Source organism: Pangasianodon hypophthalmus, chromosome 12, assembly GCF_027358585.1.
Source record: "Pangasianodon hypophthalmus isolate fPanHyp1 chromosome 12, fPanHyp1.pri, whole genome shotgun sequence".
In the NCBI taxonomy this organism is placed as follows: Eukaryota; Metazoa; Chordata; class Actinopteri; order Siluriformes; family Pangasiidae; genus Pangasianodon; species Pangasianodon hypophthalmus.
The window spans coordinates 2,874,072-2,889,980 of record NC_069721.1 but is presented as its reverse complement, the minus strand read 5'-3'; the positions used below and the strand labels follow the sequence as shown (position 1 = coordinate 2,889,980).

Sequence of the window (15,909 nt, the reverse complement as noted above, 5' to 3'; positions counted from 1 at the left end):
CAGTGTTTTTTTTTTTTTTTTTTTTTACAATGCAACCTGGGATTCAACAGATCATGTTTTGGGCATAAGCTCAAACTCAGCCTTATGATGATGATGAATAAATAATAACACAACAAAATATGGTTAATTCTTATGCAAGACACTTTACACTACACAATGTGTGCATTGTGAGATGGACAATGTGCACTGGATAGTCTCCACTGTGTTTCTGGACACCACTACAACATGGTGGACCCTGGAAATTGTGCACTATACAATGAACAGGACATAGTTTTGGACACAGCTTTGCAAAAGTGCATGAAAACACTTTTAGCTCAAAAGATTCACAAATAGCTCATGTATGTGACTAAAAGTAAAACATAAGAATTTCAAACATGCAAATTTTTAAATTTCGGACAAAAATATATTTAGATAGCTGCAGAATAACCATATTTCATTCCCACTTACTCAACACTATATATGAAATTGATTTTTATATATATATACATATATATATATATATATATATATATATATATATATATATATATATAAACACTGACAATAATGGAAAGCTCTAAGTTTCACATTAATGTAACTGTTGCATATGTTCTATTTTTATATGTTTTATATGTATGCATTATATTCATTTATTTATTTATTTATTTTAAACTATATTTAGTATTTTTCTCTCATAATCCCAAACTGCATATATTGTATCATAAAAATAAAAAAATAAAACAAAATAAAAACCTAAGAGCTTTTCCTTCATTCACATTGTAAAGTACAGGTATTTCCGCTTACAGGTATTTCCGGGAAGCGCGTGAAGGTGGCATGGCGCTAAGCCCCGCCCCCAGCAGGTGTGTGCATTTATAAAGGCGTTAATGAGCTTTCCAACATGTCGTACAGGGAAAAAAAAAAATTGGCGGTTGGAGACTTTAGCAGCGTGACTTCACATATTTAAGCCAAATGAGTGACTCTGAGAACCCGGTAAGCTGTTTCTGGTTTACTTCCACAGTATAGCAGTATAGCCTAATCCTAAGCCTAGCTTTATTTATCACTTCCGGTCGGGTTTGAGTCACTCAGGTGCGCTGTTCGGGTTTGTGTTTACCTGTGATGGGGATTTCGACTCGTTTCAGTGAGTCAGATGAATCGGCTCAGCTCACTAATAAGAGTCGACTCGCGTTAAATGTGACTGTTAAACTCTTGATCAAGATGAAGAGTTCACACTAACAGCTAAAATACTGAAAAAAGGTTTCCGTGAAAATATTTTGATTATATCACACTGCAAGAGAAATGGCAGCGCCTACATCTATTAAAAAAATAAAAATAAAAAAAAAAGCCATTTTTGAGTACACTAGCGATGTGTCGTTTACAAACTGAGTCGGCTCTTTCGGATGAACGCTGAGAGTCGACTCATCACTAATGTCTACACAAGAAAGATCCATATGCTGTTATATTGTTGGGTGGCTGGTTAGACATAAACCTTTAACACAGAAAGCTTGATGGTGACTTGATATAGGCCTATTAATCTCAAATGTAGATGAATTAAAATATTGACAATGAGTAATGATGTATTCAAGGCTTGAAAAGAGGACTGGCACTTAATTCAAGCCTTGGCTAGTCTATCAGTTTAATCTTTTACTCCTGAGGGTGTACACCTGACATCCACAAGGATGTTGGATGAAAACTGATCTATATCTGAATAGATGTGGCAGCAGAACAATCTATCCATCTTGTTAGTTTTTCATTAATAGTTTAATGGGGAATGGAGAAGTGATGCTCTAAAGATGGTTGAATTTCACCAAGACAGCTACTGATGAGGTCAAAGGCTTCAGTTTTTGACTAAGGTGCAGTTGTTGTATGCTTTACAGGAGGAGAAGGGTGACTCTGTTCCCGAGGCCAGCTGGCCTGAAAATGGAGATCAGTGGAGCGATGGAGAAGATGGAGGAGAAATGGAAGAATCTGGGCTCATTCAAGAAATGGTGGAAGAAGATGAAGAGATTGACCTGTACAATGAAGAGACCTTTGGATTAGGTCAAGTGGCATCTCTTGTTCTTAGCAGCTGTTTGGATATTTAATATCCAGCCTTGGATGTTTATCTGAAATGGCTGTCCAAGCCAAATCTCAACCAATCTTCTGAAGTGGCTTTGCTAATAAATTGGGTGGGATTAGGTCAGGACAGTGCAAGTTTCAAATATGCCTTTTTCAATCATCAGCTTGAGGCTCTTGTTATCAGTGGACTGTGTGTGTGTCCATCCCGGTGCATTATTAGTATTGTGTAGCCACCAAGATGCATCATTTAGGTGTTCAGTTGTTGCTGTACTTTTGTAGGTGTTCAGTTGTTGATTCACTTTTCTCTCAAAATGGTACATGATGTAATTTAAAGTATAACGTTTAACCTTCTTGGCTTTTCTGCAGACCTAAATGCTGAGGATCTGGAGGCAGATCCTGTCGATCTTCTGTTAATGGAAGGAAACGAGTCCCCCTCACCCCGTCCTCCATCACCACACAAGCCCTCTCCTCCCAGCCCTAAAGCCGAAATCGAGCCCCAGGCTCCCGCGGGCCTGAGTGAAAAGTCCCGCAGCCGAAGGGAGCGAGTCGGTAAGGGGCAGCTGCTGGATGACCCAGCTGTGATGAGGACTGTGGAAGGTCCACCAAGTCTCAAGGTTTGGCTTGGTTCTGTTCTGTTCAAGCAGGAAGTTCTTTTCAGTGTGCACAGCATAAACATGGACATTATATTCTCCTATCAATCCCACATGTCTGGATTTTGCTGAGTGTTGTCTCTGGGTCAAGAGGTTAAATCTGATTACACCATAGTGTTAGATTCTGATTGGTCAGAAGGTGTTGATTAATTTTCTATAAGGATGGGCAGTTCTTAAGAAATGAATATTTAAGATCATCAAACACAAGCTGATTTGTGCTGTAACTGTGTTTATGGTTCAGAGTTTGGACAGCGCTATTGTGGACTGTGGACGCAGTTCAGGCTGGGGAGATCTCAACGCAAACACGGTTAGCTGCTTCCGTTTTTCCTTTTTTTTTTTTTTTTTTTTTTTTTCTGTTTAAAGTATGATCATGTTTCAAGCCCCATCTATCCATCCACATGGACACCACTACAGTTTATATATACTTATGATTTGGTGGTTTGTTTTGCTCATGTTTCTTGCTTTAGCAACATAACTTGATGTAAATCAAAGTCCACACAGGAACAGCTATGCAGCCTCTTTCTCCACTGTAGGGCAATATGACCTATGATCTAATATGCTTGTTGTCACACCAGTGGTGTTGCTGTGGAAGGTACAAACCACACGTTTGTATCTTTGAAAATATCATTAACATTGCTGGTGAAATCTTATACCTGCTTTGTCTGTTGCATGCAGTGGATGATGTCACCTTACGGCCCAATGAGACAAACGCCTCTCTTACAAGTATGAATACTAAGTGCCATCTATGAATTAGGCAGTTCCATTGTCACTTCCTGTTGCCTTCCTCACTTTTTTTCTTTATCACCCTGTATAGGACAAAGCCATTGTGCGAGTGATCGACAGGTCGTCTCGTGGAAGGCTGCAGTTTGCGTCTCCTACCTTGCGATCCCCGCTGCAGAGGGCTCTCCCTCAGCAGGCGCCTGTGTGTCCGGTGATGCCTAGATCTCCACTACGCCCTCAAAGTCCATTCTCAATTAAACAGCGTTACAACCAGGTGACTTCAGTTATCTCCAAGCGATACACTTATCTTAGCGTATTGCTTAAATAAAAAAATCTGGATCACAAATGTTTCAGTGGACGTTATACATTTTTTTTGTTTTGCTTTTAATTGAAATATTGTTTAAATCTATATATTAAAGCTAATCTTGATGTGTAAAAGGGTGGGGGGGAAGCTGTGCGTCAGATAGCACGCTAGCCTGCCAGAATCCTCTTGCAATTTCTTTTTAAAACTTTAGTGTTGTAATATTTAAGTAATGCAAAATCGCAGCCTAACAGGAAAAAAAAGAGAATGGTAGTTTTACAAGAGATTTTGTTTTGTTTAATAGCTAGTTGCCTATCTGACCTGTTGCAATCTGACTGGCTCTCTGCACTTACGTGCCAGTTTCCAGCTGGAACACAGTGAGCTTCATGAAACAAGATCTAATCCCTGGACTGAAAAAGCTTGTGTGAAGCTTTAACCAGTGGATAATAAACCTCACAAACTCTTTTTGTATTAAAAGGTCTGATTGTTCACCAGCCATGCCTGTCAGATTCCCTTGTCTGTGAAAGTAGGTGGATCTTGGAAGCATTTATTAACCAAATGTGTCAGACTAGTGCATGCTAGCAGTCTGGCTAGTAGCTAACTAGCTAATTGGTTAACTAAAGTTCAGTGCAGGAGATCAGCATGCCATGTAAATCTGCACACTCAGCAGAAGGACACACAGCAAGAGGTCATCTGTGTATGCTGGATAGAAGGCATCTCTGTATGGTGCACTTGTGTTAAAGATAATGATTTTTTTTTAGTTTTTTTTAATGCTATGTAATAATGTGTATATATTTTCTAACCAATTTGGGTTGGCTCAGGAACACTTCAGGGTAGTACTTGAGCTCTTCTCTGGTAAGAATGTGAGAGAAACTGTGTTGAGAAACGTCCACTTTCTAGGCATCAAATGTAGCTGTTGGATTAGAGCAGTTGTATATTTTGATCCAAAAAACAGTCTAGAAGTTGTGACCTGTCCTGAATGAACCTTACCATTTTACGCTTGGTATTCCCAATAGGGTAGCTCGAAGTGTTGGTGTGTAATTTTACTCCTGTATTATTTTTTTTGTTCTTTAGCCAGGCGTTTATCTTTCACCCTCCACACCACGCTTCCACTCTCCCAAAATGATGCCGCTGCAGTTTGGACCAAACTCGCCCCGGCCCGGGCCCTGCTTCAGCCCTTTACCCAGTCCCCTCCCTCAGAGATTCAGGTTAGCTGTTTCAGCAGGGCTTTTTTTTTCCTTTTTCTAAATTTAGACAAAATGGATGAAAAAATTTTGCCTCTTGAATATTTAATACCTGAAGTGATGGAGTGTGACCTTTTGACATCTAGGTTCCCAGTCCTGGCGACCCAGCTCCATCCACAGCACAAGAGATTGCTGAGTCAGCGTCCTCAAGGCTTTCGGAGGTAGAACATTGTTTTTGAAAAGATGCATTGTGTTGGCATTAACAATAATTGTTTGCAGATTAAATGCTAATTGCTACATTCACTGCAATGTGAACAAATGTTTTGTTGGTGTTGCCACCCTAATTATTTTTGCTAGTGATGACATTTATTTATTCAGAAAGCCAAAGGATTGGGATCATTATGCTGAGCTTATGTCAGCCAAAGAGAAGGAGTGGATCATTAAGTTGCAGATGATCCAGCTACAAAGTGAGAACCCGCATCAGGATGATTACTACTACCAGGTACAGTGCCCCCAACTGGTTATTTACAGTAATGACTAGGTCACCAATGATGTGTACCATTGCCCTGGGTCACCTCTTTAGATTAAATAGAAAAAAGTGTTTATTTAAGTTTAGTGGTCAATATTAACCAGTAATCCTCAAATGGTGAACTTTGTGTGGTGAATTATTAGCAGTCTGATGTATGAAGATTCAAAACCTTTCCCATGAGTGGGAATTAAAGCACAATTGGTTCTGGGGAACATTCCCATGCCAAATGTGGTGTCTAATCTCTCCAGTGGGTCCTGCATCTTCCCCAGGGTTCAATCTAGCCATGTCTGGAACAGCTCTATTAGTAGTCAACCAGTGGGAATCTTTATGAGGTGCCTGAACTTTAGTTGGCTACTTTCAATTCAAAGCAGTAACAGGGAATGTATGTCTACTGGGTTAAGGAGTTCCTTCAAGTGCTTTTTGCACAACTCTGCAATATCCCTAGTAGAGGTCAACGCTTCTGTGCACTTGCCTAGCACAAGTTGCACAAGGTTTCACCTGCCCCTCTGGAGCTGATGAATGGTTTGCCAGAAGGGCTGTTTTCCTGCATGTCCTAAGTGTTCTTGCCATAATGGATACTAATGGCCACCAGAGACTCCATTCCATTCAGACTCAATTACTGCATTCATGTGATACAAGGAAGGAGTTCTTTTTGCAGATAGAAGTTAAATTGTTCACCAAAGCCTCTTCCAGAGCTCCCAAGCATCTGCTAACCCATGCAATGATTGCAGATCCTCACCAACTGGTGATCAGTTGTCCAAAATGGTTCTCTCTTGATCGCTCTTTGTCTGACCTCTCGCCTCAAAGCTGTTCACCGAAGGAAGTATTAAGCTTCTGGTGGCATATCCTGGGCTTCACCCAAGTACACAAGCTCCTCCATCACCAAATTTTTGCTGTTGAAAAGTCATACTGCTTTGGTCATGGTCATGGTCATGACTTGATGAAGGACAAGTATGGGTCCTGGGGCAAGACCAAGACCAGAATTAGTGATGAAAAAAATACTAGTGGAAAATGGTATTTTTCTCATGTTAAGGAATTCTTATGGAGATGACACGTTTTATGTTGGGGGAAAAAATTTGTTTTATTTAGACAAAGAGTGGAGATGTAAGATACAAATGTATGTGTAAGGTACAAATGTAAGGTGTGTTTGTAGGAGTACTACCGGAGATTGGAGACCAAATTGGCTGAGGAAGAAATGCTGGGTGACCGCTCGAAGAGGGAACCACCCAAACTCACCACACCATACATCAACAAAACTGTATCATACACTCCAGGTTTGAACTTGTGTCCCATGGCTCCCTACTCACTATTTACATATACAAGGAACAGAAATGGTGCAGCTAAACTACAGACTTGTCACTACATGGTTTGCATGTTCTAGTGGTTCATATCGAGGGCTCGCTGGGTCAAGTTGCCGTTTCTACGTGTTACTCACCACGTCGAGCCATTGATGCTGTCCATGGTCACACTGTGGAGGTGAGGGAGACCTCAATGAAAATTCAAAGCGGTATATAATGTTAATATTTATGAATTCCTTATTTTAATTTTTTTTAATTCATTTACCAGGAACAGAAAGACATCAGACAGCAGAGACTTGAGGTGCTGAACACCATTGAGAAGGTGAGGAGTATTTTCATTGATCATTATGGTGGGCTTGCCAAAGTGTATAGCCTACTGTATAATTTCTACAAATCAGTCCAGGTTGATTAGCTCAGCACTTTGTTCAGGTGTGTTGGTTCTTCAGGATATGTAATTCTGCTCCTCCATCTGCCCTGCTCTCAGTGCTACATCATTTTGCTGGGGGTGGAGGAAGCTGAGAGAATGAAGGCTAGCGTTTCGGATGAGGAGGAGAGGCAGAGAAGGCTAAAGACCATTCAGAGAGGAGTGGAGCAGATCAGCAGCCAGCTATGCAACCCCAACTCTTTGTAGGACACATGTTTGGATTCCTTACATTTTCTGCATTTTTTTTTTTTTTTTTTTTTTTTTGTACATTCTCATGCATTTATTTATTTATTTATTTTAAAGGGAGTCTGCAGAAGAGTTTCTACCATGCCTCTTGGTTTCAAAAGGGAAAAAACTGCTGGCAAGGCTCCTCCCATTTCTATCCCATGATGCGTCACTGCAGGTTCTGAGAGCTATCACAACACACCTGCCGGTGCTGATGAGCCGAGATGTAGATGAGGTCTGGAGCTTTTGGTCTGTTAATTCTGTTTTAGTGATTTAATTGACCAACTGTTGTAATTTATGCATGCCTAATTACCAACAATACCATGCTCTTTTACTTGTAAAATACTGTATGCTCCGATACCAACATCTGATACCATACAGTGTGTACCTTGTCCTGCTAATGAACAGATGACGGCAAAAAAGACTGCAATCTGGATGTATTTCCTGATTAATGAGCAAAGCAAACTGAAAACTGTACTATATGAAAATACCAAGAAGATAGGCTATAGCATCTCCTAAACCTGATAAAACCTCTTTATGCTGTTTAAAGCGTGTATTTAATTGGAGTGTGCTGGGGCAGCTGATGCCCCATCATGTTTGTGTTGTCAGCATAAGATCACCATGAGGAAACTGGGCCAATGGTATAAGAAGTAATTGAATTGAACTTTGTTCCCTCAGGCTCTTCCTGTCCTCTACCCATCTCTCCGAGCTGTGATCGGCACACTGACATTCTCCCAGCTGGTCAGCATTCTCCAGGACTTCACCACACCTTTACCTGACTCCAAAGACTCGCGCTTAACGCTGGCCTGCCAAAATAAGGTTTGTACTTTTTTATTTTTTATTTTATTTTTTAATCCTTATTTCTACAGGAATTCAGCCTGCTCTGGGGCTATATGGTTTACTGTCTAGAAATGAGAAACTGACGTCATTAAAAAAAAAAAAAAAACCTCTCTTACGTAAAGTATTTGCCGGAGTTGTTACTGTAGAAGCCATAATGTATTGGAACAAGTGCATTAATATAAATCTGTACTACAGTCAGTCTGCACCAAAATGTTACAATCATGGACTTCTGTTTTTTTTTAGTTTGGTCTGTCGTTGCTGTACGTGTTACTTTCCCAAGGTGAGAGACTCCTGACCTCCGACGTTCCCATGGAGCCAAGCATTGGCGATTTCGAGACCTGGTAATGCTGTGGGATTTCGGGATGGTGCATATATTTCAAATATGGTCGAATTTAACCTTTTTGCATTCCTCCCTGCTAGGACGGACACGGTTTTCCATGTGGCGCGGCAGCTGTCCCGCTCGTCCCTCATCGAACCGCTCTGCTTGCCCTCCAATCTGCTCACACTGTTCTGTCGCTATTTGGACAAACGCACTGTCCAGCAGCTCAAGAACAACATGGAGTAAGTCCATTCCTGTGTTAATACCTTTTTTAATGCGTTCTTTTCAACGTTTCTTTGGTAGAATCCCCATGTCAGGTGCCATTTGGGAAGTTTCTCAGCACGCATGATGTCCGTTTGGTCCTTCATCTAATACACATCACTGTACACTTACCCAGAAGGCATTACTTAAATCTAGTTCAAGGTTAGACAGCAAGACACCTTCCTGGTTTCTCTTTAAAACTGCTGATCTTAATAATATGCAGATAAGGAAATACCTGTTTTTTTGTTTTAACATTGTAAAATTCTGCTTTTCTTTTTCAGGTCTTCAACTGGCTATCTGGCTGTAGGTTCCTGAGAGCAAATTTCCTTTTGTTTCCTTTTTTTTTTCTTTCTTTTTTTTCTTTTTCTTTTTTTTTTTTTTTTAAGCCCCTCTGTAGACAAACTCCTCACATTCCTCATCAGCTCCTTCTGCTGCCAGCAGATGGTGATGCTCCACTTACCCACTAAACCACACATTAAACCTACATTTGCATAAATAGCCATGGGAAAAATGATTCAGCTCTGAGTGAAAAATATCAGGATGGATTTAAGTTTCACAAAAAGGCTCTTTTGGGTTCTTTCTTGAAGGGAAAAAGTTGCAAATGAGCCATTTTTCTTTAATTTAGGAGAGATTCATTTCCACATTTGTCATGTGTTTCCATCACTGTGCGAATGATCATTTTATTTATTGTATCTTTATTTCATCACTTAAGTGATATTTAAGCACTGTTGTATAGCATCTATAAAATGCAAAAAAATGAATAAATGCAATTCCAAAAATTTACTACTTTCTAAAACAGAGTTTTTATTTGTAATTGTAATGTCTTTAAAAAAATTATAAACAATAGAGTGCATGCTTAGACTAGTGTTTTCGGCTGGGAAGATTTGTCGATCTTCCTTGATGCAGTGTTCAATCCATTCGTTACTGAGCTGCAATAAAATAGGCTAATCGCTAAAGGTGAATTAGCAAGATGGAGAGGACATGTATGTAAATGCTTAGTGCTCAGACCTATGGCTCTGTCTTCCATGTTTCTCACTGCAGTGACTTTTTGTGAAGAATGCATGCTACACTTCCTTCACATTTGTCCAGTTGTTCTGTCTCCTGAACATGGATGTGTGGATGTATACCAGGAGTGTGAACACGGTCAAAAATGCCACCTCTTGGACATTGTGTGTTTGACTGTAGTACGTGACTGTTCCTACAGTGTGGATTGGGATGTTAATCACTAATGGAAACTTGGCCACTTGTGTTTGTCCCTTTTTGGTAGAGACACAGAGAGAGGAAGTGAGGGACATTGTGTCTCAAAACTGAAACATGGCCTATTGCATTTGAAAAGAAAAACCTACAACAGACATAAAGGCTGACATTAGAAGTTGTTATTAACTCTGACTCTACCTTTAAACCCCCGGGGCAAATCAGCACATTATTGCTTTCCTGATGTTGATGGTCCACAATCTGCAAGCTGAATAATTGATGACTTGCCAATGACTACATTTAAAGTGGGTGTGGCTTATCATAGGGGAAACTCCTCGGTCCTGAAATCTGTGCTGACAATGGAGACTCCTTCCATAAATTTTAAATAAAATGATCTGCCATACAAATACTTGTGAATGAGTATGCATTGATTAACATCTTTTCATACCACGGATGAGTACATTTTTCTTTGGCACTTGTTGATACTGATCTTGTAATATGTCATGTGTGTTATGGTACAGATTATTTAGCTCTGTTTATGTTGGTTGCTAGCAATGAGCTCCTTGTTGGTTTATGTTTAAGCTCTTATGGCCTTTAAACTGTATCTTTAATAGCATGTGAGGGTGGCCAACCTAACCTAAATCTCGCTTTCTGAGAGTTTGGTTTTTTTGGTCAAGTTGAGTCACTGGTGTATCATGTTATGAAAGATCCCAATCCAAGAGCAGGTGTTGACGGAGAGAGTAAAAAGTGATTGGTTAGATGTCTGCCTTTAGATTTATGGTTCAGCAAATCCTCAGTTTGTTAATCTGACTTTGACGAGAGAGAAACGGACGGACACAAGCACGTAGTCTAAACATTTACGTCATGCTAAAACTCCTGAGACTCGCTATGGCCTCCATATGAATGTCTGGCTTTCTGGTTTGGGCTTCACATTCCTGGGCGTTCTGCTGGGGTAAATGTAAAGTGATGGAAATGGAAGAACCTCCGTATTCCTCCATTCCAGCATTAAACTAGCATTTGACATTCATGATGTTATGTTGTGTAACATCACAAGGTGTCCACCTTCTAGTAGAATTCAGGATTTTGTATTACTGTTTTTCAGAACATCACTGGGTTAAAAACACAAATGTGTGACAAAAGCCATGGAAAATCTGTTACTGCCATGTTGATCAACCAATCCTGACTGCTAGCTACTCATTCATCTTCAGTACGTGCTTCATCCTGGCTAGGGATCCAGAGCCTATCCTGGGAACACTGGTGCAAGTTGGGAATATGTAGTGGGTAGGACGATCTGGCATCCCCATCAAGGTGTATTCTCACTTCACCCAATATTCCTGGGATTAGGCTCTGGACAGGTCTATAAAATATATATTTACATGTTAAGTGCTTGCACCATAGAGCCATTAACAATTAAAAAAAATAAATAAAAAAAAAAAGCACCATACACAAGGAACTAGCAATTTAGTTTGGGACATGGTATATCAGCACCACCCAAACATTTCAGGTGGATGGAGTTGTACCTTGATGCCCAGCAGTTTACCTTTAACCAACAAACGCTAACCTACATTCATATGGCCATCGCTGTTCTGTTCCATTCCTTCATTCGTCTCGGGCTTTTACGATGTTTTTCCATGTGTGTGCTTCCCCAGATGGCGTGTATAGATTGTACAGTTGGCAGACAGAACCAATATTGTCCCCTCGTCTCCCGCGATGAGTAAAGACACTGGAATGGACTCTGAGGACGAGTTATGTAGGGAATGTTTGAATAGAAGGGGGCTGTGAGTTTGGTGTTCAGACACTAAAGAAAAAGTGAAGTTCCTGGTTTAAGAATAAATGCCTAATGCTATATCATGTAGTCATAGAGAGTAGATGTGTATATATAGATATTCAACATGCATAATATCATTACTACTAATCTTTTATGTTTGGAAGAAACTATCATGTGTATTTACCTGTACTTCACTCACTATGGCCAGTTGTACCAGATAAATGTTTGTTCGTAGCCTGATGTTTGTCAATCGCTACGTTGAGGCTTATGAGCTATTTCCAAAACGGGAAAGTCTTCATGACAATTTACGCTTTGTGGTTTCTCAGTAACATGACAAGCTGTGCTTTTGTCTTATTAACTATAAGAGATGAAGATGATGCAAGTTCAGTTCAGCTTGTGGTGAAAAGACAATAGCCAGTTTTAGAGTAACTTAGGAATTGTTGCACTAGGATGAAAAGGTACTTAGCATTCTTGTAATGTCCTGATATTAGCATGTGACACTCGTCCCTGGGTCAAAAAGGGTGGAGTTTAACTTGATTAAACAATCGCTAAACTGCACATACTTCTTAGCATAAAATACCAGCAGTGTAATATAATGTTATCTAGCCTACCTAAACACAACACTACACTAGCTTTAGTAAGCTAGCAAGGCCATCATAGGCTAATATATTGCGCAATGTATATAATGTTGTCTAGAAATATTGACACCCTTTTAAAAATTTATATATAAAATAAATATTACACAGAAAATGTCAACAATGCTACGTCCTTTTTTTTGTCTCTTAAAGTAATATCAAATTTCTGTACATGCCTAGGCATACTATTTCTAACTGCAAATCAAGATTAGATTTTTTTAAAGGGAAAAATTAAAACCATGAGGATCGAATTGATGTTGGATTGAAGGCTGACTGTCAGCTGGTGTGGAATGTGTGAATGTGGAATAAAAGTTATACAGCATTGGTGCAAAGCTGGTGAAAATACTTAGCAGCAAACCCATGTTAGCGTCTTGGCATGATTTTCAGAGAAGCTGTGTTTGCAGGGGCCAAGCGAAGGGAAAGAGAGGAGGATGTTCACATGGTGGTGAAGACGAAGTGAAGAATGAAGAAGTGAAGTCTCTTGTCTTTCTTTTTTCTTTCTGCTAACTGGAAAACAATGCCGCCAAGTGTAGCTGTCAGTAAAAATCTAGTAGCTGAGGTTAGTTTATGGTGAAAATGCTAATTGAACTCAAATAAATTACTTTAAAAAAAAAAAAAAAAACATGCTAGCTGAGCTTAGCTGGTGATAAAAAAAAATAATAACTAACCAAAAAAGATGCTAGCTGAGATTTACTGGTGGCACAGACATGCTAGTTAAGCATAACTAGTGGTATAAAGATGCTAGCTGCGCTTAAAATATGAGATTTAGCTGCTAGTTTTATTTCTCCCTCAGCTTGAGGCCCTCACACATGCACTCCTGCACATGCACATGAGCTATACTGTGTGTGTGTGTGTGTGTGTGTGTGTGTGTGTGTGTGTGTGTGTGCACGCATGTGCTGTCAAACTGTAGCATCTTTGTGTTCTCAGCCCAATTTTCAGCACGCTACACAGAGCGCTAAGCTAACATCCTGTCAACCTTGTGTAGGGCCCATGAACTTCCATCGCTGAGTGGTTATCAACATGTTCACTGCTCTTCTCTTGAAGTTGTTTTTGCCCAGTTAGTATAGCGGGGTTGCCTTCAGCTTTTGCTAGCTCCTCCATTACTCCACAGTTACAATTACTCCACCATTAAAATGATCATATTTAATGAATATTTCTCATAAGCAGGAGTGATCTACTCAGTCGAGGTGTCAATAGGTTGACAGCGACATGCTAATTTAATCAGACTAAATATTGCCCATATAGGATGTTTTTACTGCAGAATCTTGTGGGCTGTGATACTAAAATAATAAAATATCACAAATTCTAAGTAAAAAAAGAAATATATATAACAAATGTGTGGAAAATTGGTTGTTTTTCATGTTATATGCTAGGTTTCATACTAGCTTCATTCTCAGATTAGATTAGCAAAGCAGGCTAACTGTACTGGTTATATACACTCACCAGAGACACCAACGCTCTCTAGATCTCTGCTACTTCCTTCCTAGCTTGACTTTTCTTCCTAATGTCTTTATACACATTATTTAGAGGTTGTATATGACTGGATAATATTTTAATATCAATTAAATATCTAAATACCAAAATCTCTCGCTCTCTCTCTCTTTCTCTTTCTCTCTCTCTCTCTCTCTCTCTCTCTATATATATATATATATATATACATACAGTACTGTGCAAAAGTTTTAGGCACCCTATTTAGTACAAACTTTGTTATAGATTTTTATTTTAAGACTTCTGCATTATTGATTCAGTACAAAAACATTTTAGATTCCAAACATTAGTTTTAAATGTTACAGAAAAATGTTTGTATGTCAGTAAAGAAAGCAGCAGATTCCATAAGAGACACTTTTCAGATAAAAACATAATGAAGGCTGCTGGGTTTCGCTGCAGAAATAAGAAGCGAGTCGACAGTCAAAGTCTCCATAAGAACTGTGGCTGCTTCTGCAAGATGCTCAGTAACACTTCCAGCTCATTTCCTTATGAAACTGTACACACTGCACCTGGGGCTACTATATATATATATTTTTTTTTTTTATAAATGAAGGATCGTCACACCAAATATTGACTTTGTGTCATTTATATAATTTTATTCAGCTGTAACTAGAGACTGACTTTAAAGACTCTTGACCTGATTATTTTTCTTTACTGCGCTTGGCCTTTTACCGAATTCACAACATCACGTTTTTTTACACGTGTCGCCGTTTGTGTAAAAAAAAGTTGCTGTTAGTGTGGTTGGTCTGCATGCATGATAAATAATCACATACACAAGATGTTCACATTTCTGTTTTTTTTTGCACACAGGTGTGTGCCAAAAAACCCAAGCTGACATTTCAATTAAATTTTGAGTTTAATTTCATGAAATGAGTTTCAGAGTGAATTTCAGAGTGATGTCCACACCAGGGCACCATGCATACACTCATTCACAACAAGAGGCAATTTAGCATAGCTAATCTGCCTAAAATCACGTTTTGTTAAAGGTGAGAGGAAACCAGAGAACCCAGAAAATTGTGAAACTCTACAGAGTAGTTATTTAATTAAATCTCACCTGATTGTCTATTTAGTTTAACTATGCTTTAGATTGTCTTCTCTGAGAAGGACATATGCGGTGCTCCTTCAGATTTGTCCACAGTGAGAAAGAACAGAAGACAACTGCCCATCCGAGTGGGACAGACTAGTAGACTAGTATATTCACTAGACATGTCGACTAGTCAGTGGTAAAAAAAAACATTGAGGCAGACAGTAATTTTTTTTTATTTTCCTTTGCTTTAACACTTTGATATACCTTCGTATAAAGTGTAGAGCTGTCCCACTTCTGCTTGCTCCCAAAGGATTTCCTTTTGCAGTTATATTTGTTAAAATACAAAAACCTTGCAATATGGCAGAGTGAATCCTGTTGTGACCAGCGCTGTGTGATAGAGCACTTTTGGAGAATTGGGATGCACATTAGCTAGTTTAGCATCAGATCAGTGATGCACGCAAGCTCACAGAGGCCGATCCAGACTCTTTTTTAGACTCTACTGAGGAGTTGAACATGGTGGAAAAACCTCCCAGACACTACTGTAGACATTTCATCCTCCACCCAGCATTAAGCTATAAGGCGTTTCTTCACAGCGCTGCACACTCTCAGTTTCAGAATCAATAAATTCAACTGAGCTACCAGCTTTTCCACTCGAGCTCATTTTAATAATTGGTATAATCATAAGAAGAGTAATATCCACAGGTTCATTATTTTGTTCATTATTGCATTGATCTATTTACTTTCTCATTAACAGTGGTCAACTTGTAAAAATGAGTAGTTGTGTAACCACTACTGGTTCATTATAACACAATCCTTGATATCCCAAGCTCCCTGCCTAAATCCTGTCATGTGACAGGCCTCAGGGGTCAAAGGGCACACTCTTAACTCCCCTTGACCCCTCTCTACCTCAAGGGTTTGGGCGCAGGATGTGGAATGTCAGTCCAAAGTGAGATGTCTTAGGCCTTCCTGTCTTTATGTTCCTCTTTCATGTCACCCGTTCAAGTGAGTTCAC

General features: G+C 39.4%; 1 protein-coding gene across 1 annotated transcript; it reads left to right on the top strand.

The window, feature by feature from the left end:
- The first annotated feature begins 708 nt into the window (after positions 1-708).
- On the top strand, positions 709-9,555 carry patl2 (PAT1 homolog 2). Its single transcript, XM_026947889.3, has 18 exons — positions 709-969; positions 1,854-2,016; positions 2,401-2,648; positions 2,926-2,991; positions 3,360-3,407; positions 3,499-3,678; positions 4,780-4,913; positions 5,036-5,110; positions 5,268-5,391; positions 6,572-6,692; positions 6,800-6,894; positions 6,985-7,038; positions 7,201-7,343; positions 7,444-7,600; positions 8,044-8,184; positions 8,449-8,546; positions 8,626-8,766; positions 9,067-9,555. The coding sequence occupies exons 1-18, from the start codon at positions 949-951 to the stop codon at positions 9,098-9,100; spliced, it is 2,043 nt and encodes a 680-aa protein (XP_026803690.1). The 5' UTR covers positions 709-948; the 3' UTR covers positions 9,101-9,555.
- Positions 9,556-15,909: the final 6,354 nt, after the last annotated feature.